A 24,266-nucleotide genomic window follows, 5' to 3' on the forward strand; every position below is an offset into this window, starting at 1 on the left:
TTGGGCTCGGGGTGGGGGGGCCGAAGGAGGGGGTGCAGTGGGAGAGAAGCGAAAGGGCAGGGCTGGAGGAGAAGGCGACAGCTCTGGAGCAGAGCCCCAAACTCCGCGCTGTGCTCCGGGTTGTCATTTTTGCTCCCCCCCGTCCCCTTCCTCCAGGTCCCTCGGCTTCGCAAAGCCCGGCCTCACGGGAGTCTGTCCGTAGTTGGAAAGCGTACTCCTCCGGGTGCACAGTGTCCCCTCCCGCCGCCCACCTTCCTCATTTGTGCGCTCATTTTGGCGACGCAGCCGCCCTTGCTACCCCGCGTTGGGGTCTCTTTCTTTCCTTTTTTTTTTTTTTAGATGGTGTGTGTGTGTTCGGGGTGGCGGGGTGGTGGTGGTTGGGGGAGATGGTGGGGTGAGGACTGGAGACCAGCCATCAAAGGGATTAAATATCGTGGACATATTTGGAATCGCCCACCCGCCCCCGAAACATTTGCTTGTGTAGCTGAAATGAAATTGTCAGTAGTAGTTTCGGAGCGTGCTCCGGCATGGATGATCTTTTTGTTCTTTTTTTCTTTCTTTTTTCTTTAGCGTTAAAGTCACATCCTGTCCCTTGGGGCTTTCCTGTTGTCTACTCTCATATAACCTCCTTTCACAATTACTAATCTGATCTGGCTTTGGAGTTTATTATTTTAAAAAAATGTGTGTGTTAGCAAAATCCGCAAAAAAAAAAACAACAACAACCAAAAAACTGCTGTAGGAACTGCTAGATATATTTGTGGATTTTTAATCTGGAGCGGCGGGAGACGATTAGCCAGAGAAGGGGAGCCTTAGCTGAGGGAAGTGGTTGATTTGCGGTGGCCAGACGCGCGCCCAGAGCCCGCTCCGTTCTGGTGTTTTCTTGGAAGCCGCGGCGGAGGAGTATTTAGAAGCCTTGCCAGTTTCAATATGGCGGGCTAAGGTGGCTTTTAAAAACTGAAAATAAAGATTTTGAGGTGGGAAAAAACCCAACCGGAGTTGCCATCTCTTAGTTTCAGCTCTCTTTGGCTACTCTAGTAGCTGCTTTAGCGAATTAAAGGGGAAAAAAGAGAAGGAATGAGCTGCCCTGGTTTTTTCCGTGGTTAGAATCTGCGTGTGTCCAGTCCATTGCTAGAGGGGAAAGGGGTACCGCTGGCCCGGACCGGGGCATCGGAGCGGGACTGTTCTGCTTGCCTTTGAGTCAGTGGGCATACCTGTGTGTGCAGTTGGGTGGGAGTGTCCAAGAGATGCGCCCCAGATTCGTGTGTGCGTCTCCGAACCAGACCCTGCCCTGATTTGACGTGACAAACTGCTGACACGTGGTGCAAAATGCATGAGGGCAGAGGGAATGATTTATTTCAGCTTTCTAGGAGACCAGTTCTCTTTCTGTCTCTATACGCAGGATCCTGTGTGGGTAAAGCCGGGTAGGTGCAGCGGTGTGCCGCTTACTTAAAAGACTCAGTATCCAGGGTTTCGGGGGCAATCAGGCTGCAGACGCCGGTGGGGTTGTGTGTGTGTGTGTGTGTGTGCGCGCAGGGGGCGCGCTGTACTTGGTGGAGGGCACCGTGTAGTTTGCGCCGCGGCGGGGTAGAAAGTGGGAGTGGGGGGCGGCGGCGTCCGGGGCGTGGTGGGTGGGGTGGAGTGGGGGTGTGTGTGAAAGTACGTTGGCGGAAGGGCGGGGGCGCACGGCCCTGGCTGCAGAGCGTGGGGTGGAGCGGCGGAGTTGCTTTTGGAGTTGTGCTCTAGGGAAGGTGGGGGATGGGGAGAGCGTTCGCGGAAGAAAGTGCTCCTCGCTGTTGTTGGATCGGCTAGCCTTCCAGGCGATCGAGCGGGGATGTCGCCTTGGGGTTGAAGAGGGCGGCGAGGTGCCGGGGAGAGGCCGACTTCGGAGTCCTCAGAGGGTCTGAGTTTGAGGGCAGAGTCTGAGTTTAAGTGAAGCCCGAGGGTGAGCGAGCAAACGGAGTTTCCTTAGCTGGAAGGGGTCCCCGACAGGGGTCGCCAGTGGCCAGGATGCCGCCGCGGAGCGATGGTCGCGCAGCGCAGCCTGCAGGGTGGACCCGGGGGATGGGGGCCACATGGCAGCCGCTCGCCGTCTCCGGGGTCAGGTTAGGGCAGATTTGGGGGACTTTACCTGGGCCCAAGAACCTGATGGCGCGTCTGCCTAGTGCGCCAGGAAGATTTTACGTCTCAGGATTAAAAAGCGTTGGCCAGGTCTGCAGTTACCACTGTGACGTGGGCTCTGGGCATTCGCAGGGGCTTCAAGGAAGGATCGAGAGGGTCAACTGTCCTACTTGGACGGTCGCCGCGCCATCGGACAGTCTGCCCCCTGCGGCGTCCCCAGAGTAGGGCCTGGGGGCAAGCATTCCCCAAATTGGGGACCCCACGGCAGATTTCTCCTCCTACTGGGCAATGAAGCTGACCCTCAGGCCCAGAGGCGTTTTGCACCCGCGACCCCCGAGCTGAGCGCGCGGCGCGGCGCGTCCCCGGCGCTCCGGTCCCGGGCGTCCCCTCGGCGACTGCTTCCTCGTGGGTTTCGTTCAAGGGGAAACCAGCCTAAAATGGCCCAGTGCTTGTAAACTGCAATTTCAGCCGGGAACCCCTCCCCTCGTCCTCCTGACGTCGCTGCTGACAAGCGCACAATCCACTCCAACGCCCCGAAACCTGCGATTTTGCACCGAGCTGTGCGGTGGAAGCCAACGTACAGCCGATTACAAAGAACGTTCCCCAGGATTCTCGCAGGGCCCAAGTTTCCCTTCTTGTGGGGAGGAGCGGGCGGAGGGCGGAATGGAGACGAGGTAGGAGCACCGCCGACCCCCGTCCAGGAACCTGGACTGGGGACTGTTGCGCGTGAAAAACCCGGGAGGTGCACGAGAGCAGCGGAGGGCGACCTTGCGGAGCGATGATCACTCACTGGGGCTCTCATCCTTGACTGCGTCCGTAGTGTTCGGACGCCGGGAGTCTGGGAGGCCGTTTCCAAACTTCTGGAGACCTGATTGCAGTTTCGCTTTCGGAATTTTCGGGATCTTAGTGTTTACCGAATTGGGTGGGATTCCGGGAAGGGCTGGGCGCCCGGGGCTGGCCGCATGGGTCTTCGTTCCTTTCGGCGCTGGAGTGAGGCTGCTCACCCACCCTGGTGTCCCTTGTGTTGCCTCCTTGGATCCCGAGCTCCGGCTACTCCAGGGTCCGGGACTTCGGGCCCTGCGCTCGCCCCTTGGCTCCAGAGAGTCCCGTCCCCGCGCCGCGTTTTGTCCGCTCCAGCGGCGCATTCGCGGCTGATCCGAGCCCACGGGTGGGTAACTGTCTCGGATGCCCGCAGACCGTGTCCGAATCCAGACCCATCGCCGCCGCCTTCTACCTTCCCTCATTCCTCCACCCTCGCACCCTTGCCAAGGGACCCGGGGGACCGATTGGCGTGTCTGCACCAGGCAAATGGACCCAGGTTTCACCAGATGAGAGAGAAAGTGAAAGCCGGCACGAATTCGGCCCCCTTTCCTGGGGAGGCGGTTGAGGGTGGGGAGGGAGCGGGTAAAGGAGGGTAGGGGAGAGGCTTCGGTAGGCACAAGGAGTTGCTGGCTAGGCGCTCCTTGGAGGTAGGAGGTTTGCTACTTTGCGTGCAAAGCGTTACATTTGCACACTCTGCTTCCTCCCTTCGATGAATAAGTACTGTTTCAGATATTTGTCTTAGCTCATTGCTGGGACCCAGCCGCTGCCTGGAAGGTGAGGGGCATGGATAATATACTCACAGGCACCAGAAACCCTCCAGTCCCCTACTCAAGCGCAGGAGACACTCCCCTGGCTAGTGGAAACCGCAGCCCACTGGCAGGGCTATTCAGCAACCCTTAGGCTAGACAACTCCACCAGTCCGTCTGTTTTGAGGTGTGTTCTAGAGACCTGCAGGGGTGTGGGATCTTTCCCCTTTCCCATTGGATTACCCACACCCTAAACCTCAAACAAGCCATACTGATGGTACCCTGAATTTCTCTCATGATGGGAGTGATTGATCAGAGAGGGCTTTTCCTCTTAATGTTTTCCTGCAGAGATTATGGACTGATTATGAAGTTATGTCAGCAAGGCTGACCACTCATCAGATTCCATTTTGTGCACTCTGACTGAGGTGGCAGTTTCCACCTTTCTCCCAGCTGCTGCTGTTAAGTCGCTGCTGCTGCTAAGTCGCTTCAGTCATGTCCGACTCTGTGTGACTCCATAGATGGCCGCCCACCAGGCTCCCCCATCCCTGGGATTTCTACCAGAGGACTTGCCAAATCTGAGCAGAAATGCTGGGTGATGGAAACATTCCTCAGAGCAGTAAGTGAATGTGGTGTCCCTGGAATTGATACAGGGTGCTTTGGGGATACAAGAAGCATAGGCAGTGAAAATATAGAGAACTTCAAAGTTAAAAGAGATTTCTTTCTTTTTTTTTTTTTTAAGTGATTTGAACAAAAATAGTCAATGTGGAATTTGAATCATCTCCAGTTCTAGTATTAGATACCATTTCTCTTTTAGTATTTCACTTTCTGGGGAGCTTTTGGAGTTCTTGTAACAGTGTGGAGGCCATAAAGAAGAACTGGTTCCTGGTGGTCCAGTGGTTCAGACTGTGCTTCCAAATGCAGGGGGCATGGATTCAGTCCCTGATTGGTGAACTAAGATCCCACACACCATGGGGCACAGCCAAAAATAAAATAAAAAATAATAAAGAACTTGTAAAAAGTTCTTGCCCCCAAAAGAAATTTGGATCCATAGTTTAAGACATATTTAGTATTTTTTCCTGTTCTTAAATCGACATTTCCCTGGTGGCAGTTTACCATTCCCATTCTACAGGTAAGCAAAACTGGTTAGGGAAATTATCTCTGTGATGGCAAACCAATCTGTGCATTTGCAGTGGTGACTCATGACCTGACAGCTCTGTTTTGTGAGGAGGATTCCTGACAGAGGAGGCCACGACAGAATCCAGAGGAGGCCTGGTTTCAGTGATGGTTTTGTCTCGGCTTGTGACCGTGGACCAGTTACTGGTTGTCATCTTTCTGAGAATCAGTTTCCATATCTAAGATTAAGTACTTTAAACTAGAAACTCACTCAAACATCTCCATGGTTCTATTTGGGGAAAAAAAAAATTGGTGGTTCAGCACATCTGTGCAGACCTGCCCATGTGATTTATCTTTAAGACTCTGGTCTGGGAGGTAGAGTGGACACGTGACTGGCCATCATCACAGAGGATGTCTTGTGAAGGCAGATCCCCGTCCAGAAGTAACGTTGTTGTTGTTAAGTGATACAGGTGCACATGGGGTCATGGTTTCACCTGGGCTCTGGAAAAGGAGAGAAGTAGAGAAAAACGGGGCTTCCCTGGTGGCGCAGAGGTTAAAGTGCCTTCCTGCAGTGTGGGAGACCTGGGTTCGATCCCTGAGTTGGGAAGATCCCCTGGAGAAGGAAATGGCATCCCACTCCAGTATGCTTGCCTGGAGAATCCCATGGATGGAGGAGCCTGGTGGGCTACAGTCCACAGGGTCACAAAGAGTCGGACACGACTGAGCGACTTTAAACAGAGAAAAACTGAGGCATACCACTCTAGCTTTCACATATAACCCAGTAATGGTAGGACCCGGGCAAGGTCAGCCTGCCTTTGAATACAGGCCAAAGAGGAAAATTTGATTTGAGTTTGCTCTAATAATTCCTAGACTAGAAGGGACCATTCCAAATAGCCCTCTGTACCCCGCCCTCCCACACAAGGTGACTGCTTAGACTATCTGATTATATTCATGATATGTGTGTTTGTGTTTTGGCGAGGGGAAGCGGGGATAACTGCAGCCTCCACATAACTCAGCCAGTGAAGGAATCAGACCTGACCCTCTGTTTTCCACACCTACCCTTCAGGTTGGGCCACTAGGCCAGTCCTTCCTCTCTTTGTAAGGCTGAGAATGTCCTGGGATAGTTCACAGGAAACTTGATATTGTTGGCTAAGCCAAGTGTTCTCTGTTTGGAGGTCAGTGTAAACAAGATGTTTATAGACAGGACAGTGTATTGTAAGAGGAGATACTCAATTTGGAGCTTGCAGTCCAACAGGGAATGAACTGTGCTGTGCTTAGTCACTCAGTTGTGTCTGACTCTTTGCGACCCCATGGACTGTAGCCCACCAAGCTCCTTTGTCCATAGGGATTCTCCAGGCAAGAATACTGGAGTGGGCTGCCGTGCCTTCCTCCAGGGGATCTTCCTGACCCAGGGATTGAGCCTAGGTCTCTCGCATTGCAGGCGGATTCTTTACTGTCTGGACCACCAGGGAAGCATTACCAAATAAAATTCTTAGGGTTTGGTTTTGAATGATCAGCCCAGTGGTGTTCTGATTGAAAGGTACCACCCTTCACTCCCTATCTCGTTAGCCCATAGAAAATTTTAGTTATAATTTTGGCTGTGCCACATGGCATTCAGGATCTTAGTGCCCCTACCAGGACTTGAACCCCCACCTCCCTGCAGTGGAATCTCAGAGTGTGAACCACTGGATTATCAGGGAAGTCCCTCATAGAGAATTTTAAAACATGCTAATACTTCGCATGCTAATACATCAACAGTCAGGGTCCTTCCTGTTACCTATGATATTCACTATTCAAAAAGTTTTACTCTCTTGTCCTGTAGGTTTATATTCTTGTGATAAGATGGATGTCTTAGACATTGATTTAAAGAAAGAATCGATTGTGCTTTCGGTTTTATTCTTTTTGATTTTCTTAAAAAACCAGAGTGACGCATTTTGGTTGATGCCTTATATTTGGTGAACTCTAGTGTTGGGCAAATAGTGCCAATGGTTGTGATTATAAAGAGGGGTTTAGAGCCACAGAGGTAGGGGACGGTGGGAAAACTTTTATCCTGGTTCCCCCCCCCCCCCTTGCAGTTTTATTGGCCCAAGGAAAGATGGTTTTTAAGTGTACTTTCTCCTCAACTGGCAAGCTGTGGTATTTTTTTTTTTTTTCCATTTTAGTCAAAAGTGATAGGAACTTCATTATTTTAAGGTACAGTATGAGCATTTGGGAGAAGGCAATGGCACCCCACTCCAGTACTCTTGCCTGGAAACTCCCATGGACGGAGCCTGGTGCGCTGTAGTCCATGGGGTTTCGAAGAGTCAGACATGACTGAATGACTTCCCTTTCACTTTTCACTTTCATGCATTGGAGAAGGAAATGGCAACCCACTCCAGTGTTCTTGCCTGGAGAATCCCAGGGACGGGGGAGCCTGGTGGGCTGTCGTCTATGGGGTCCCACAGAGTCAGACACGACTGAAGCGACTTAGCAGCAGCAGCAGCATGAGCGTTTGAAATGCCAAGTGCAAGTTCCTACAAAGCCTCAGGTGAAAGGTCATTTAAATAGATGCTTATTTACTCGTCTGTGCTAAGTCTGAGTTGCACCTTGCAGGCTCTAGTGCCCTGCTGCTGCTAAGTCACGTCAGTCGTGTCCGACTCTGTGTGACCCCATAGACGGCAGCCCACCAGGCTCCTCTGTCCCTGGGATTCTCCAGGTAAGAACACTGGAGTGGGTCGCCATTTCCTTCTCCAATGCATGAAAGCGGAAAGTGAAAGGGAAGTCGCTCAGTCGTGTCCGACTCCTAGCGACCCCATGGACTGCAGCCCACCAGGCTCCTCCATCCATGGGAGTTTCCAGGCAAGAGTACTGGAGTTGGGTGCCATTGCCTTCTCAAACCTGGACTCCCTGCATTGAGAGCAAGGAGTCTTAGCCACGGGACCACCAGGGAAGTCCCTGTCATCATTTTAATAAAGGCTGATGGTTCTGGAGCATCTCGTTTTTCTCTCCTCCCCTCTCCCTTGTCCCTAATAGTCCATAGTGCTGTTACTAAGAAACAGCCAACTCTGGGATCAAACCTACCAGCTCTGGTTTTCTGTGTTCTTTGATGTTCTGCTTGGAGGCAGGAGAAAGGCTCTAAGTGGAGTAACAGAATGTTTGGAGCCTCGAGTCTTGGTCCTTACCATTTATTGTCTTTACAACTTTAGCTTAAATATGCTTTCTTCTTCCCAGCCAGGTGCAGAATTCAGACGCCTTCTTCCCTTTTTCCTCCCTGTGCTGTGAACTAGGGCGGCTCTGGGCAGTGTAGCAGATTGTCCACTCTGAGTAGCCAGATGGGCACTTGGGACCAGCCCCATCTCTTGAAAGCTTTTGAATGAAAGCTTTTGGGATCCAGCGTAGACCATGGTGGCTGCTTCCTTTTTTGAGTCTCTGTTCCATTTGAGAGGATTGTATATTATTCTTTCTCACCACATCCAGTCTCGACCAGGAAGGTTCAGGAAAATCTAGATCTTCTGAAATGTTTGAGCGGGCTGAGAGACTTTTGGAGACCTCTAGAACAGTCCCTGTGTTTTACAGATGAAAACTTGCTTGTTGTGGTTAAAAAGGCCCAGAGTACATTCTGCTAAGTGATGGTTACACTGCAGGGTTAAACCAGCTCTTCACAGGATTGGTTACATTTCCCAAGTTCTTTATAACTAAAGTAAATTAGGGTGTTTTTATTGACTTGGCAGTTGGATGGGGCCCAACTTATTATTGTCTTATTATTTATTCTCTTATTCCTCTGGAGCTTCCCTGGTGACTGAGACGGTAAAGAATCTGCCTGCAGTGAAGGAGACCTGGGTTTGATCCCTGAGATGGGAAGACTTGTTTCTAGTAAATTTCCTTTCTGCATTTAGATCATACCTCTCATGCCATTTGATTGGTGCCTAATTTTATAGATACATATCTGTGGCTTAAAGTCAAAACCTGAAATGCTCTTCAAGTGCTCAAGAGCTCCCCAGAGCTCAGCAGACTGGGGTCACATCCTTCAGGGATGGGCTCGCAGAATCCAAATCAGTTGAAGTACTACTGCTGTGCATCTGTCCTCCTTGAAGTCATCCATTCAGAAAACCCCCTCAGAAAATTAGGTACTGATGATTAGACGCTTACAGCGGGTCTCCCAGGTGGTCTAGTGATAAAGAATCCTCTTGCCAATGCAGGAGACTTAAGAGACGTGGCTGCAATCCCTGGGTCAGGAAGATCCCCTGGAAGAGGGCGTGGCAACCCACTCCAGTGTTCTTGCCTGGAGTATCCCATGGACAGAGGAGCCCGCTGGGCTACGGTCCACGGGGTCACGAAGAGTCAGGCATGACTGAAGTGGCTGTACGCGCGAGTGCTCACTGAAGGGGACCCTGTCGGGTGTACTTCTTGAGTTCTAATGACTGTACGTACAATGCACAGGCTCATTTCCCTAACTGACTCCTGTGCACAGGTGTGTGATGTGGGATGCACGTCTCCTGTAGAATGTGAGGTTACTTAGCTTTGTTACGGGGGCTTCCCAGGTGGCTCAGTGATAAAGAATCCACCTGCTAATGCAGGAGACTTAGGAGACATGGGTTTGATTTCTGGATTGGTAAGATCCCCTGGAGGAGGAAATGGCAGGCCTCTCCTCAGGGATTTCTTGCCTGGGAAAAATCCCTGGACAGAGGAGCCTGGTGGGCTGTGGTCCATGGGGTTGCACAGAGACTGAGCAGGAGCATGGTAACTTTGTTGCAGCCTCAGGATGGTGCTCTAATTCATCGCTCTTAATATTTGGGGATGACAGGGAAATCCTATATTTGCAGTTTGTCCAAGATACTAGCACGGAATGTCTGTTAATTCTGAACGTCATGCTTTGATAAGGCCTTACAGCCAACCTCTTCCGCGTCAAGTATTTCTTGTCCGTTGTATGCTGACATAAGGATGGTGTTCACCTTTGTGGCTTGGAAGTCAGTTTCTGGTGTGACAAGCCCTGGATAGCTACCTTGATGCAAAGACCATTTGTAAAGTCGATTTAATTGCATCTTTCAAGGCCTAGTCTATCTTGATAGGAAATAAGTAGAGAATTCATTGTACATAAATAGTTATAAGGGAAATAGTTAACAAATAAATGAACTTCCAGGATGGTGGCACAGCTAGTCTGTGATTTGATTGGGTTTTCTTTTCTCTCGAGCAAGTAACGAGGAGGGCTGTTACCTTTCTCATTTTGTCCACGCTCTCGCTCTTGAGTGACTGATTTAGCTCTATCTGGAGTAATACACTTGCTGTTTGATTGGGATGGGAGATTAAGAGGTGACAGTTAAGACTGTGAATCAGAAGACACGATTGGCTATGCTCTGTGTGACAGACTCTAGGTTAGAGTGATGTAAGAGGAAAACAAATATTGTATATTAACATATGTATGAGGAATCTGGAAAAACAGTACTGATGAAGCTATTTGTACGGCAAGAATAGAGGGGCAGACATCGAGAATGGACCTGGAAGGTGGGGGGAAGAAGAAGGTGGGATGAATTGAGAGAACAGCATTGACGTACATATGCTCCTGTGTTGTAGAATAGCCGGCTAGTGGGAAGCTACTGTGTAGCATAGGGAGCTCCGTTTGGTGCTCTGGGATGACCTAGAGGGGTGGGACGGCGGGAGACGGGACAGATGCTCCAGAAGGAGGGGGGATAGCTGATTCACTTTCTTGTACAGCAGAAACTAACGCTACTTGTAAAACAGCTATCCCCCAGCTTAAAAACTTCTTTAAAAAAAAAGACGACGCAGTTTGCTGTCGTGGGGATCATTGGCTGCCACTGGCTTTGCTGTGTACTCTTTGACCACCTCTTACCCTCTGTAGATCTAATTTCTTGGGACAGAGGTATGAATTGGGATGTGAGAAGTTAGCATTTCTTATGCTGGGGCAGCCGTTTGTGTCAGCTTTAGAGTGAACTGGATGCAAACTGGTTGCAAAATGGCCAGGAGATTGAGGTCCTAATCAAGGTGTAAACCAAGCTCTGGAGCACATCGCCGATTTCATGAGATCTTCTGTCCCAAGGAATCCGGTCATCTCCCGGGATGACGGAATCGGAAGGCCTGCCTCTTCTTGGAGAAACAGGGTGTTGGCTGGTGAGCATGGCGGAGATGGGCTTAGTCACGCATGGTTAGTAGAGGGATCCAGGTGACAGGATGGGTGTAAACAGAAGGGAGCCTTCCTTGATAGGTGCCTGGATACTTAACACCTTTTTTCATCTTCAGAGCCATTTATAAATGTGGTTCTTGCAGATAACACCCGTGATCCCAGGCTCGTATTTGCACGTTGCTTCTTCGGAAAGTGGACGCAGTGATCGTTTCAGAGATGAGGTTTGGGTCACAACTTTGTGCCTCCTTCAGAATGCTCTGAGATTTTCCATTTTGATGGAAATGTTTGGGAAGGTCTTGGATGAGCACAGGATGAGGTGTCCTGTGCTCATTAGGAAATTCCTGGAGTGTGAAATGAGGCCGTTTTCTCTGATTTAGATATGCTAGACTAACATGGGCAGCCAGAGCCTGTCTGGAATTTCATAAGCTGTCCGTTTAGGCCTTCGCCTTTAATTTTCAACCTGGAGAAGAGTCTCTCTTTGGAGTCACATAAAAAACAGCTGCCAACCATTTCCCTGTTTCAGAATGACGAGCTTGAAATGGTAAGCATGTTAATAGGTAGTAAAATTGCCCGTTTCTTGAACTACTTTAAGTGGATCCCTTTGAAAGGGCTAGATAATTGGGTAACTTTAAAAGAGAAGCAACATTTCTTTTATTGCTGTTATAATAACGCTCACTGGAGTGAGGCCTTCGGAGTGGTATGTTTTTGAACTTTGCCTTTTGATGAATACAGGTAAGAATGATTTTTAATGCTAAGTCGCTCAATCATGTCCGACAACTTGTGACTTCATGGACTGTAACCCACCAGGCTCCTCTGTCCATGGGATTTCCCAGGCAAGAATACTGGAGTGGATTGCCATTTCCTTCTCATCGTCTTGATCCAGAGATTGAACTTGTGTCTCCTGCATTGGCAGGTGGATTCTTTATCCACTGAACCATTGGGAAAGCTTCATTTGGGCTTCCTTGATCGCTCAGTGGTAAAGAATCCGCCTGCCAGTGCAGGAGACAAAGATTTGATCCTTGGGTTGGGAAGATCCTCAGGAGTAGGAAATGGCAACCCACTCTAGTATTTTTGCCTGGGAAATTCCATGGACAGAGGAAGAAGGCTGGAGGGCTATAGTCCAAGGGATTGGAGAGAGTCAGATACAATTTAGCGACTGAATAGTAACAACAAACCAAACTGAGATTTTTTTTTTTGGCTGTGGAGCCGGAGTGAGGGTGGAGAAAGCAGAGACAGCATTTGACATTTTTTTTTTTTTAAAGAAATTTATTTAGTTAGTTACTTTTGACTGTGCTGGGTCTTCACTGCTGCACGCGGGCTTTTTCTCTGTGAGGGGGCTACTGTTTAGCCGTGGTGCTCGGGCTTCTCTCGTTGCAGAGCACAGACTTCAGTATTTTTAGCACACGGGCTCAGTAGCTGTGGCTCCTGGGCTCTGGAGCACAGGCTCAATAGTTGTGGCGCACGGACTTAGATGCTCCGAAGCATGTGGTATCTTCTCGGATCAGGGATCAAACCTGTGTCTCCTGCATTGGCAGGTAGATGTTTTACCAGAGTCACTAGGGAAGCCCCTGCCTACCACCGCCCCCCCCCCCCCGCCCCCATTTTTGGCCTTATTGATAGGCTTTGAGATAAAAACAGCGCACGCGCTGAATTCTGGAGGACCACCCAGTCATCTTCATTACAAGTGTGTCACTAAGGAGCACGGTCCTTTTCGGGTGTATTTATTGGGATTGGCTGTGTATCGGAACCCTCAGATGGAGGGGTGGAAACCACGCAGCTGGTTTCCCTCTGAAGTAGTCATCTGTAGCTGACAGCAGAACCAGAAGGTCACAGCCTGGGGTGGAGAAGGCGGGCTGAGTTCATTCACTCGGCAAACTTCTCACTGGCCAGAATGACCACATCCAACTTTTAGGATGGTCCATAAATGTTTATTTTGGGTAACCAGTTCCTCCTCCCTGCAGACAAAGCAGAAAATGAAGATTTGATGGGGGAGGGGGTCTCTGGTGCACAGTCATTCCTCCCTGTGAGCAGGTTCTGGCACTTTCTGTCCACAGAGTGGCTTGTGATGATCAGGTCGCGAGTCTGGGTTCCCAGCCGTGCAGCACCATCGTCACCCCTGTATAAACCTGCCTTAACGGCCCCAAGTTCAGTGATCGCTGAACTAAGTGGAGGATGTGTGAGTAGGAGTCATAGTTCCTATTTTGCTGACTCATAATTAAAGGAAAGTTGGTGCACGGAACCATAGCCTTGTATGTCTAAGAATTTAATAGATGGTAAAGACAGGTTGTTAAAAACCCAGTGGGGTAGGAATGGATTATTAACTGCAGGGGATGGTCAGTTCATAGCTGCACTTCACAAAATATTTGAACATAAACATATGGGGAAATATGTTAAAAAACTAAATGTGAAACTTGAAACCCAGGAAAGTTAGGCTTCTGGTATCTTACAGTTGGGGAGGACATTTTATGAATATAATTTTTAGAAGACATAAAGTGAATCGGTGGATCAGACTAAGTTGAAAAAGACAGCATGTTCCATACATGTGTCAGAAGGTATCGCTAAGGGGAGAATTAAGGGAAAATGTCTGCAAGGGTTTTGCGGGATAAGATACGCAGGGCTCTTAAAAATCCATTAAAAATACCAACAAAGTTCAAATGTGGGAAAGAGCTGAGGTGTCATGGGAGAATTGCAAATTACAATGCCCATAATAATGAAAAATAAAAAAATCAAAATAATGGCCAGTAGTAGGAGAGGGATGGCAAATAAATAACCTATTCATATTGTAATACAAATCATACAATCGTTTTAAGTCATGTTTTCAGAGAAGTTTATTGATGTGGGGGAAATGCTTTCTAGGTGATATTAAATGGAAATGAATTAAAATTCTAAATTCTATATGCAAAAAAAACCCACAGAGAAGTATCAGGAGGAGACAATATAAATACAAAAGAGATTGTCCCTGGGTGTTAGAATTACAAGTGATTTTAATTTGTCCGTTTTTAATTTTATTTTGCAAGACTTCTGCAGAAAGTGGAAAGGTTACCTTTTATGGAAAGGAAAAAAGTAAACATTGCATTGCGAAAAAGCAAATGGTGACATGTCATTTACCAAAATAAATAAATCTTGCAGCTGCCTGAGTAGACAAAGACTTGTTACTTGTCCTTACAGATCAGTGTGGATTTTTGGTATAAATGTTGTTGCTCTTGACTTCTATTTAAAATGATGGGTCTGGTTCATTAAAATTGAACTTACTTTACAGTCGCTGATTACCTTTTTACAGCATGTAGTTAGACGCAGACAGAGTTGAATCAATAGGAATCTTAAAAACTTGAGCAGACTTTTTCCTCCTTTGTTAAGGGCATAGAAGCTACTGATATTTGACTAATTTACTAGTAGTTAGGTTCATAGACTTTTCCTTGCAGAAAAACTGTGCCTGATTACAGTTCTGAGGTGGAATGATTTTCTTTTAATTTGCAGATGAATGAAGGAAGCTGTAATCTTAGTGGCATAACTTAGCTGTGAAGATTGCTTCTCTTTTGGAATTGTTTTGGTATAAAAACAGCACATTCACTAAAAACCTACTACTTTTAAGAAGATTGCAATGAAAAATTTTGGAATATTATGGAGAAACTGTTCAGTCTGCTTTTGAAGTTCTTTAGGTTTTAAGATTCCTATGTTCTTTTAACTAGCTTGCTATATATTAAAACTACTAAGAGAGGCAAGAATTGGTGCTGATTTAGGGCATATTCCAAACTCAAATATCATAAACTTCTGCTTACCTAGGCAGTGGTCTGGGCGTTCAGTATGGCAGCTGCTAATCACATACGGCTTTTAAATAGGTACGCGTGCTCAGTTGCTAAGTCACGTCCGACTCTTCGTGACCCCAAGCCTGCCAGGCTTCTCTGTCCGTGAGATTCTCCAGGCAAGAATACTGGAGTGGGTTGCCATTTTCTTCTCCAGATTTAAATAGGTATAAAAGGAATATTACTCAGCCATGAAAAAGAATGAAAAAATTGCCATTTGAGCAACATGGATGCACCTGGAAGGTATTATGCTTAGGGAAATATGTCAGACAGAGGACGACAAATACTGTATGTTATCACATATATGGAATCTAAAAAATATAACAGAGGCATGTAATAAAACAGGAGCAGACTCACAGACATAGAGAACAAACTAGTGGTTATCAGTGGGGAGAGGGGGTGGGGGAGGGGCAAGTTAGGGGGAGGGGCTTAAGAGGTACAAAGTACTAGGAAGTAATTTCTCCGTTTTTTCTGTATCAGGTGATGATGCCCTGTCACTCAGCATGTTCTTGTTTTCTGTCTGTTTCCATTCAGTCTCTCCCTGTCTGTCCTTCTGTCTGGCATGCAGCTGCTGTAATGATTTTTCTGAAACAAACCTGATCGTTTCGCTTCCCCTGCAGTGCCCACTTTTGCCTGCAGAGTGAAGTGCAAGGATCGGGTCCCTATTTTGGCAAATCAGCCCTCACTGGCTGACTCTTCGTAATAATAGCACCTGAGTATTTCACTGGCTGTGAAGTACACAAACCAGATTGTAGGATTCTGTGAGAATCGGCTGTAATTTTGCCTGTTTTCCTACCAGTTGTATCAGAATGCAAGTGTGGAATCGCCATCTTATTACAGGAAAAGTGCAGTTGGTCAGAAAGCACGTTATTGGCATGCAGTGATGCTTTATCTGGTTTTGGTAACAAATCACTTGTGAGATACCAGTTACCTTCCCTGTGTGTGGGGATGCTGAGGCCGGGGCAGGGGATGGGAGGTGGGTGCGGTTCCTCCTGAGAAGGAGGGGAAGGTGGATCGCGGAGTGTCTTACTAATGCCGCCAAGGTAGATTTGGGGGTTGAAATGGCAATTTTGTTGATTGAATGGCAGTTCTGTTGATTGATGAAAAATGTGTCCATCTTACTGGTGGTGATGACCTGGAGAAAATGGGTGCTTTTGCTGTGCTGTGACCTTGTTGTTGACCTTGTGCGGGTATGTGCTCTTTAGTCTTCAGTCCTGGATTTTTTGTTGCTAACATGACGTCATACCCTGCATGTTGTAATGAAATGGTGGAGCTTTGATGGGGTAGCATTAGTTTTGGCGAGTTCAGAAATTCGTGGTTACGATTACAGTGCTCTGACTTTGCTGTTGCTGGTTTCCCTTAGGTAACTCTTCCTACAGGATGAATTAAGAGAAGACCTTGATCTCAGCCGTTAAGAATGGAGGGCAGTGTGTCAATTTCCAGTATGCAGGACCCTTCATCCTCACCCTTGGAAAAACATCAGAGCTCCGCAGATCGTAATGGAGATCTTGATTCAGGTGGGAGTTTGTTTCCTAAACGAGTTTGGCCCTTTGAGGTCTTGACCGGTATTTTCCCGAGAATGTTTAGAAAACATTGGGGCAGTATTCTGAGGGTTTACATACTGCTTGTTCTGAGATCTTCAGGGATATTTATAAGCATATGGCAGCTTGAAAGTTAATGCAAAATTGGGTTCAAAATACTAGACAGAGCAGGCTAGGTTATAATAAGGTGACTGCTGCTGCTGCTAAGTCGCTTCGTGTCCGACTCTGTGCGACCCCATAGACAACAGCCCACCGGGCTCCCCGTGTCCCTGGGATTCTCCAGGCAGGAACACTGGAGTGGGTTGCCATTTCCTTCTCCAGTGCATGGAAGTGAAAAGTGAAAGTGAAGTTGCCCAGTCATGTCCGAGTCTTAGCGACATCATGGACTGCAGCCTACCAGGCTCCTCCGTCCATGGGATTTTCCAGGCAATAGTACTGGAGTGGGGTGCCATTGCCTTCTCCACTTCAAAATCTCAATGGCTCTGTGATCCAGCAGTCCCCATCCTGGGCGTATATCTGGACAAAACTGTAGATAAATGCACCCCACTGTTGGTGCAGCACTGTTGACAGTAGTGAAGATTTGAAAGCAGCCTAAGTGTCCACCGACAGATGAATAGATGAAGAAGATGTGGTACCTAGATGCGAATGGACTCTTAGCCACAAAAAGAATGAAATACTGCCATTTGCGGCAACATATTTGAATCTAGAGACTGGTTATCATACTAAGTGAAGGCAGTCAGAGAAAGACAAATATCATATGATATCACTTATATATGGAATTAAAAAATAGTACAAATTGAACTTATTTACAAAACAAAGGCACTCAAAGACATAGAAAACAAGCTTAAGTTTACTAATGAGGAAAGAGGGAGGGGGCAAATTAGGAGGCTGGGATTAACATATACACACTACTATATATATAATAGATACATCAACATGCTGTTGTATATAGCACAGGGTACTCTACTCAATATTCTGTAATAAACCATAACGGAAAAGAATCTGATGAAGTATATATATGTGTGTGTGGGGTGTGTGTGTATGTATGTGTAACTGGGTGACTTTGCTGTACACCTGAAATGAGCACAACATTGCAAATCAACTGTGCTCCAATAGAAAATAAAACCTCAGTAGCTTAACACAGTAAGTGCTTATAAATCGGCCATATCGTTTGAGCAGGGCCAGTGGAGGCTCTGTCCGATAAGTCCTCCCATACCCTCTTTAGGGCTGTCATCTCTCCATGGTGCTCCGAGGTCTGTCCTCACGGGGGTGAGCCGGGCTGGAGGGGCTTGAATCAGCGCTTAAAAGCTCGAGCCCCACGGTGCTCCGAGGTCTATCCTCACAGGGGTGAGCCCGGTTGGAGGGGCTTGAATCAACGTTTAAATACTCAAGCCCAGAGGAGACCTTTGCTCCCAATCTCTTGACTAGAACTAGTTGCGGGTTTTGGCCGCTGCAAGGGAGGCGACCGAGTAAAATTGTCTCCCATGTGCCCAGAAAGAGAGGGCCAGGGCGATCTGCCCAGTTTTCGGATGCCCCTTCCCAAGACCCTTTATTTCCTTCTTTTTTTTTTTTTCCGGCTGTACCTCGAGGCTTGAGGGATCCTAGTTCCCCTGTTAGGGCCTGAACCTGGAGCACAGCAGTAAAAGCACCAAGTCCTAAAGAGCATGATGTGAAAGATATTTAGGTTCTGTGAATTTGTGCTAAAATATTTCTCCTTTTAAGAAATCCCAAACAAAGCAATGGATATCTCTGATTGAATTTTCTATTTAACCAGTGAATTTACACATGCATCTTTTTTTAACTACTGACGTAAAAAAGAGTTTATTTAAAAAAGATAATTTTTTAAAAATAAAGGTTTGTGATATTTACATAACAGCAACTTTTATAAGGACAGCTCGGCTCTGAATCATAAACATTGCTCTGGAGATTTCATTAAAAAATGACCATTAACTTCTGGGAGATTTGACCTCCATCTGAAAAGTTACAAGATGTGTCTTTGCATTTTAATGAGACCATGAGTCTTAACGTGGTTGCTCCTGGGTGTTTGTGTAGTTGGGGGTCCCCCACGCTTGCTCCCAGTTGCTGCAGTTTCCTGCTTAATGATCCACTTTTTGCTATGAAAACTTCAGCTTCACACAGAGGACTCTGTGTCTCATAAACAGCTTTTTTATTTTTCATTTTGCCTCATTTTAAGGAAGGCTCAAGTAGTAGTTGGGGCCCATGACACTCGAGTCCCCTCAATGAAATTGTTGTTCAGTCCCTAAGTCGTGTCTGACTCTTTGTGGCCCCAGGGACTGCAGCACTTCAGGCTCCTCTGTCTTCACTATCTCCTGGAGTTTGCTCAAATTCACGTCCATTGAGTTGGTGGAATCAGTGACGTTATCCAACCATCTCATCCTCTGCCGTCCCATTCTTCTTTTGCCTTCTGTTTTTTCCAGCATGAGGGTCTTTTCTAACGAGTCAGCTCTTTGAATCAGGTAGCCAAAGTATTGGAGCTTCAGCTTCAGTAACGGTGCTTCCAGAGAATATTCAGGGTTACCATGTAAAATTCCTCCTCCTCCCGGGGGCCCTGAGGCCACCCCCAGGATAAGCCCCATGGATGCTCCGAGGCCTCCCCAGCGGACAGCCTGGGCAGCTCTGGTACGAGGCTCACAGGAGAAAGTTGGGTCGGGATCGGATTCCTGGAACTCTCCATTTCTTCAGTTGCAGTGATGAAAGCAGGCAGAACAGTGTGCTGGTGGAGATTCCTTGACGTTCTTTTTTCAGACCAGCTCAATGTAACTTGCTGATGAAGCCTGCAGATAGAGTGGCATTGCACATTCAGACAGGGCAAGCCACTGAGGGAAAGAATTATGCTGGAAATGTGGGCTTGATAGATATATTTTTTGTATTAGGGGTATACCAATGTGAATAGTGGATGCGACTTTGCGACTGAACCAGAGTTCCATGGGTTTTGCTATTTGGGAAGGAAAGGAATCAACATTCTTCGTAGAAAATTCCAGATCTCTTACTCTTCCTGCTGGGGACTAGTTCAGTGTGACCCAATAATATTCTCCCTCCTCCCCTTTTAAAGTCTCTTTGAACAGTTGTTGCCTCCCTAACTAGGAGAATGGGGTGTTTTCTTTTTTTTTTCTGGAAAGTCTCTCCGGCCTTCTTGGGGTCTGGAAAGCCGAGACAGCCTTGAGGGCCTTGTGTTTTGTTCTCCCCGCCACCCGGGTGTGGTCCTGCAGCCGTGAACTCAGACCTAGGATGGACGTTGGCTAGTCCTTGCTGAGTGTCATCCATACGTGTGTCTGTTCAGGGTACTTACAGTGCGGTGGCTAAGTCGTGTGTGGCTCTCTGTGACCCCAGGGACTGCAGCACGTCAGGCTTCCCTGTCCTTCACCATCTCCTGGAGTTTTGCTCAAACTCACGCCCATTGGGTCGGTGAGGCCATCCAACCATCTCATCCTCACCCCTTTTTCCTTTTGCCTTCCATCTTTCCCAGCATCAGGGTCTTTTCCAACGAGTCGGCTCATTGCAACAGTAGAACGGTTTTCTAAACCTTGTGATCCTAGGGACTGTCAGCAGTTAGAATGATGAAGATTGAGTGTCTTCTTCCTTTCTCTTTCCACTTAAATATCTAGCACACAAGAAGGTGCCCTGTAAGATTTCATTTACTCTAAACCTGCTGGTTTTCTGTTCCTTGACTGGGTACTGGAAATAGGTTTAATATTTTGCTTGCAAAGGGCTTCATTGGCAGCCTAGTTAAGACTCCATTTAGGGGGCACAGGTTCAGTTCTTGGTTGGGCAACTAAGATTCAACATGTTTCATGGCCAAAAAAAAAAAAAAAAATTTTTTTTCCCCTTGCAAAGTTAGTCTTATTTCAGATGGTAATAGTCTACAACCCAAGATCTGATCCCTTAAAAAAAGATGGGTAAGTCCTGTGTTGATTCCATCTTTCACTGTAAAGTCTGCATGTCCACTTCTCAGTAAAGTGTTCAGTATTCTTTTTCTAGTTAATAGGAATGATTCTGGTCACATACCCAGCGTTCTGTATTCTAGAAATGGATCACCACTAATAAACCCTCCTTTCGTTTAAATCGTGACATTTCCGTCGTAGCTCGTCATAGTCTGTTTGCATTACATCACATCATGAGAAATGCCTCCCACCGGTTCTTGTGCAAAGAGAGATTGTCGAGAGTTTCCTTGATAAAATGTGGATGGGTTTAAGAGGTTTATGAATCAGCTGTAAATATTTGCTGTGGGTTTATGAGACCTCCGTTCATAAACATTGCGTGTTTATGTGTTGCTTTTTGAGATGTCTTTGGAGAATCAGCTGCTCAGGGCACAGGTGGCTGAGGAGGTGTCATTGCTACAGTTTCCAAGAGGGTGTCTTGTGGGTAATCTTCAACTTTGTGCATGATTTTATTGTTAAACAGCATTCTTGTTCAGTCACTTAGTTGTGTCCAACTCTTTGTGACCCCATGAAGACCTACAAGACCTTCTAAAACAGCATACGTAAGAGTTAACAGCACCGAAGTCTGGCCCCAAGGCATTGCTGGATCTTAGCTTCCCGACCAGGGACCGAACCCGCACCCTCTGTATTGGAAGGGCAGATTCTTAACCCCTGGACCTCCAGAGGAGTCCCTCAGAAATTTGTTTAGATGATAGAGAGCACCTGTGCTTTCCCGAGCACTGATCTCACTGATCAGGAGGACCCTGATAATACCTTGTCCTTTCTTGATTGACGGGCGTGAATGCCTGGGTGAGCGCCAGAGCTGCTGTGGCCTGTTTTAGTGGGAGAGGAGAGTGGAAATGTAGCTTGTAATGAATTCACATTGGGCAGAAACAGCCTTTTTGGTGACAGTTTAGGTGAGAATCTTGTGGAGGATCAGGAGTTCTGGGGAGTGGGTTCAGAGTTGAACTTGAGATTAAGCCCTGCCTGTGGTCTCCCCACTGCTTCCAGGGACTGGAGCCGTCAGGTCTCCTCTGGTCCTGACGTGGGACTCCTTAGGGTCAGGTCTGGACAGCACCAAAAGTGTCCGCATGGTAATCCCAACCTTCTGATTTGTGCCACCTTCCCCTTCTGTGGCCACATGTCCATTTTCTGTGTCTCTGTCCCTGCCCTGCAAAGAAGTTCATCAGCACCATTTTTCTAGATTCACATATACGTGTTAATAGACGATATTTGTTTTTCTCTTTCTGACTTATTTCACTCTATGACAGATTCTAGGTCTATCTGCATCTCTACAAATAACCCCATTTCTCCCCTTCTATGGTTGAGTAATATTCGATTGTATCACATCTTCATCCATTGGTCTACTGATGGGCATTTGGGTGGCTCAGTGGTAAAGAGCCCGACTGCCAGTGCAGGAGCTGCAGGAGACCATTTGGTCCCTGGGTAGGGAGGATCCTCTGGAGGAGCAGATGGCAGCCGTCTTCTAGGATTCTTGCTGGGAGATCCCATGGACAAAGGAGCCTGGCGGGCTGCAGTCCACGGGGTCACAAAGAGTGGGACGTGACTGAGCATACATAGACACACTCCTAGGTTGCCTCTATGTCTCTTTCCAGTCTTCTGTTTCTAAAACCAGCAAATGAGAACTTTGAAAAAGAATTCAGCAGTACCCATGTACACGTTGAATTTGTTCCTCTCTTGCACCAAAGAGTTTCTGATTTTCGTGGAAGGCCAGTGCCTTTCCATTCTTCTTGCTAGTATTGATTTTCTGTTTGTTTGTTTGTTTTTTGGTTTGGTTTTTGTTTTGGGTGTTTCTTTTAAATGTTAAAAAATTCTAATTTTTTTTGGTCTTTCCACAGAAGAAGGCTCCAGTTTGGAGGAGACCGGCTTTAACTGGGGGGAGTACTTGGAAGAGACGGGAGCCAGTGCAGCCCCACATACATCCTTCAAACATGTAAGTGGTGGTGATGTCCCTTCTTCTGGTTTGCGTTTGGGGTGTGGGAGATCCCAAACCTGTTTTGCGAAAGGGAATGAAAAGGGAAGATAAATTTGGCCCAGATTTATCCCCTGGAGAAAGGAATGGCTGCCCACTCCAGTATTCTTGCCTGGAGAATTCCATGGACAGAGGAGTCCATGGGTTCGCAGAGAATAGGACACACCTGAGCGACTAACAGTTTCTTAGAAATATGGAGGAGATGAGGAGGTGAGAGGGGGGTGAGCCTTGCTCTGATCCTGCCCAGGGCAGGTGCTCACGGGTTTCAGCCTTGTTTTGTGCCTCAAAAAGCCAGAGCAGAAGGCTGTGTTTCCGTCCGTCTGGGGGATGGAGACAGGTAAGGTTGATGTGAGCAAATAAAAGCAAACTAGGCAAGTAGGTGTTACAAGTCATGTCTTTTTAGGAGGCTTAATGACTGTATATTTTAATTTTGCATTGATATTTTTACTTTGAAAGGACACCTAAAAAGCCATCTAGCCATTTGTGGATAGATGAGCCTAATTATAGGAAATGCCAGAAGTATTCAGGAAACATTTGGAGCAAACCAAAAAATCACCCTCATCAATACTTTTTTTGAACAATGCAAATAGTGTGCCAAGCAGAGGGCAAGTCCCAGGAAATAAAAAAAAAAACAAGTTTTCATCCAGTGTTTGCTTAGATAGGAGATTTTGGTGCTACATCATTAGCAAGAAAAAGAGTAACTTTCTAGGACCCAAGTTCCTGGGTTTTACTCTTTGCTTTACTGGAAATGAAAATTTAATAATGAGAGACATTCCTCCCCCCGACCCTCCCCATACCAGGCTTCCCAAGGCAGAGATTTAGCCATCATTAGCAAATTGGGGGACTTTCTCTACCTGGTCTTCCCTCTGGCTCTTTTGCTGAATTAGGAAAACACTTTATTTTAATGCAACATTTTATTCTTTTTGGAGGGGAAGTGTTTTTTGAAAAAGAATTTAAGACCTTATTAAACTTGCATGACCTCGTTAAAGGTGGATTGCATTCCTGATTGCTTTTTAACACTGACACTTAGATTGTTATAATTACTGGTTTATTATGAATGGGATCGTGGCCATTTAGTGAAACCAGCAGCCAAATATTAAAACGTAACAAAACTAGAACTCACCTGGCATACCAAGTGGTTTCCGTTTTGCCAAAGCCATTGTAACGCGAGCCTTTTCTGGTGCCAGGAGGACTTGGTGGATTTCTCCAGGCACTTTAGGAATGAGGTAGGTCTTCCTGGAAGCTCAGTGGTAAAGAAACTACCTGCCAGTGCAGAGATGTGGGTTCTATCCCTGGGTTGGAAAGATCCCCTGGAGAAGGAAATGGCAACCCACTCCAGGATTCTTGCTGAGGAATCCCATGGACAGAGGAGCCTGGAGGGCTCCAGTCCATGAGATCACCAAGAGTTGGACATGACTTAGCAACTAAATAACAATTGACCCAAAACTTTTCCTTCCTTTCTGTACCGGGAAGTTACCAATATCTCTGTATGAAGTCAGTGCTGTTCTCTTTAATCCAGTCTGTTCCCCTCCCTCCCTTTCAATCATGGTATAGTGTTCTGTACTGCAGAGGACCCATGGGTGAACAGTTTATAATCCCATCATCTCTTTGCACAGCAGATACTCAGGGACATCTGATGTGCCTGCTCTAGAATATTGTAGCTTGCAAGGCTGGAAAGCTTTCTTCTGTGGGGAGGGCTGGCAAATAGTCATAGACGCGCCTGTGTGCGTGCTAAGTTGCTTCAGTCATGTCCAACTTGGTGTGACCTAATGGATTGCAGCCTGCCAGGCCCTTCTGTCCATGGAATTCTCCAGGCAAGAATACTGGAGTGGGTTGCCATCTAGAGGATCTTCCCAACCTAGGGATTGAACCCTTGTCTATTAAGTCTCCTGCATTGGCAGGTGGGTTCCTTACCACTAGCACCATCTGGGAAGCCCCTTCATAGATGATAACCCTTAATTAAAAAAAAAAGAAAATCCATTTTCTGAGGCTGCACCGTTCACATGCTATCTAGCCACGTGCTATCTAGCACTTGGAAAGTGTGTCGTCCAAATTGAGAATGAAAGTGAGCAGG

At 47.1% G+C, this 24,266-nt stretch overlaps 1 protein-coding gene across 5 annotated transcripts in view; it reads left to right on the forward strand.

The window, feature by feature from the left end:
• The window catches only part of SFMBT2 (Scm like with four mbt domains 2), a 211,252-nt gene that overhangs the window by 34,457 nt on the left and 152,529 nt on the right, over positions 1–24,266 (forward strand). For 4 of the 5 annotated variants that reach the window (XM_059892640.1, XM_059892639.1, XM_005214128.5 and 1 more), the window contains 2 exons: positions 16,084–16,237; positions 22,059–22,153. In XM_059892640.1, the coding sequence (XP_059748623.1) occupies positions 16,138–16,237; positions 22,059–22,153 (195 nt within the window). In that variant the 5' untranslated portion in view covers positions 16,084–16,137. Of the gene's footprint in view, positions 1–16,083; positions 16,238–22,058; positions 22,154–24,266 lie in introns of those variants that run through there. The other variant, XM_005214131.5, reaches the window with a different exon arrangement.

The sequence above is a fragment of the Bos taurus genome, chromosome 13 (genome assembly GCF_002263795.3).
Source record: "Bos taurus isolate L1 Dominette 01449 registration number 42190680 breed Hereford chromosome 13, ARS-UCD2.0, whole genome shotgun sequence".
NCBI classification, from domain to species: domain Eukaryota; kingdom Metazoa; phylum Chordata; class Mammalia; order Artiodactyla; family Bovidae; genus Bos; species Bos taurus.